The sequence below is a fragment of the Apium graveolens genome, chromosome 8 (assembly GCF_009905375.1).
Source record: "Apium graveolens cultivar Ventura chromosome 8, ASM990537v1, whole genome shotgun sequence".
In the NCBI taxonomy this organism is placed as follows: Eukaryota; Viridiplantae; Streptophyta; class Magnoliopsida; order Apiales; family Apiaceae; genus Apium; species Apium graveolens.
In genome coordinates, this window is record NC_133654.1 from 206,844,548 (window position 1) to 206,845,944 (window position 1,397).

At 45.0% G+C, this 1,397-nt stretch overlaps 1 protein-coding gene across 1 annotated transcript; it reads right to left on the reverse strand.

Moving 5' to 3' along the window:
• Positions 1-625: 625 nt before the first annotated feature.
• On the reverse strand, positions 626-1,054 carry LOC141680281 (uncharacterized). Its single transcript, XM_074486549.1, has one exon. It carries the CDS (start codon positions 1,052-1,054, stop codon positions 626-628), a length of 429 nt encoding a protein of 142 aa, XP_074342650.1.
• Between the last annotated feature and the right edge of the window lie 343 nt (positions 1,055-1,397).

Below are 1,397 nucleotides of genomic sequence, written 5' to 3' on the forward strand. Positions count from 1 at the left end.
AAGCCAGCATGAATGGGGTCGTTTCCGTTGCCACTTTGCAGGTTATTCGATATGCCTATAGTATAGGCAGAAGCTCATCCACCTAAGTGCTTCTCGAGCGTTCAACCCTCTTCTTAAGTCCATCAAGGATGATTTTGTTAGCAACTTCCGCTTGCCCATTTTCCTGAGGATGTGCAACGGAGGTGAAGCGAAGTTCTATGCTGTTATCATCGCAGTACTCTCTAAACTCTGCATTATCAAATTGTTTCCCATTATCGATGATAAGGATGCGTGGGATTCCAAATCGGCATATCACATTCTCCCAGAAAAATTGGGTAATTTAGTTGGTGGTTATCTTGGCTAGTACCTTAGCCTCAATCCACTTTGTAAAGTAGTCTATGGCTACCACAATGAACTTCCTCTGTCCCGATGCTATAGAAAATGGTCCAAGTATGTCCATTCCCCACATTGCGAAAGGGATGGGTATGCTAATCGACGTAAGCCTCTCTATGGGCTATCGTACAATCGGGGCGTGCCTCTGGAATCTGTTGCATCTCTTCACATAAGCCTTTGCATCAGCTAGCACAGTTGGCTAGTAGAACCCCACCCGAGTTATCTTGTGAGCGAGGGCCCTGCCCCCTAAGTGTTATCCACAAATCCCTTCGTGGGCTTCTTTGAGTGCCTCCTCCGCTTCAAGAGGTCTTAAGCACTTCAAATACGGGATAAAAAAGGACCTTTTGTAAAGAAGGCCTTCAATAAATGAGTATCTCAATGCTCTAACCAACAGCTTGCGTGCCTCCTGGGCATCATCGGGGAGCCACCCAGTTTCTAAGTGGGTTTTGATCGGGCCTATCCAACAGCTTGCCATACCAATCAGCGCTATCAGATTTATGACATGAATAGTAGGGGTCTTCAAGACCTGGAAGTAAATACTTCTTGGATAATTCTTGATTTCAGATGAGGAAAACTGAGACAAGGCATCCGCCGTAGTGTTCTCCTCTCTTGGAACATGTTCTGCGTACCATTCATCAAACTGAGTCAGTATTCCCTCTACGACTCTCAGGTACTTGGCCATAGTATTATCTTTGACCTCAAACTCCCATTAAATTGAGTAACTATAAGTCTCGAGTCTCCACAGACCTTCAGGTTTTTGGCCCTCACGGCTCTAGCCAAGCCTAAGCCAGCTATCAATGCTTCATATTCTGCTTCATTATTCATAGTCGGGAAGTCTAACTACAAAGCATATTCAATCATAAACCCATCAGGGCTTTGAAAGACTAGGCCTGCACCACTAGATTTTATTTTGGACGCTCCGTCAAAATGGAGAACCTAATACTCTTTCAAGGTTGTTTCTTCATCCTTCTCCTTCTCTCCTCCTTCTGGGATTACTATCTCTTGCCCCTCAACTTCTTGGTCGT

Excerpts from the sequence above, each read along its gene's own strand:
- LOC141680281 (XM_074486549.1), bottom strand. The coding sequence starts at position 1,054 with ATGGCCAAGTACCTGAGAGTCGTAGAGGGAATACTGACTCAGTTTGAT.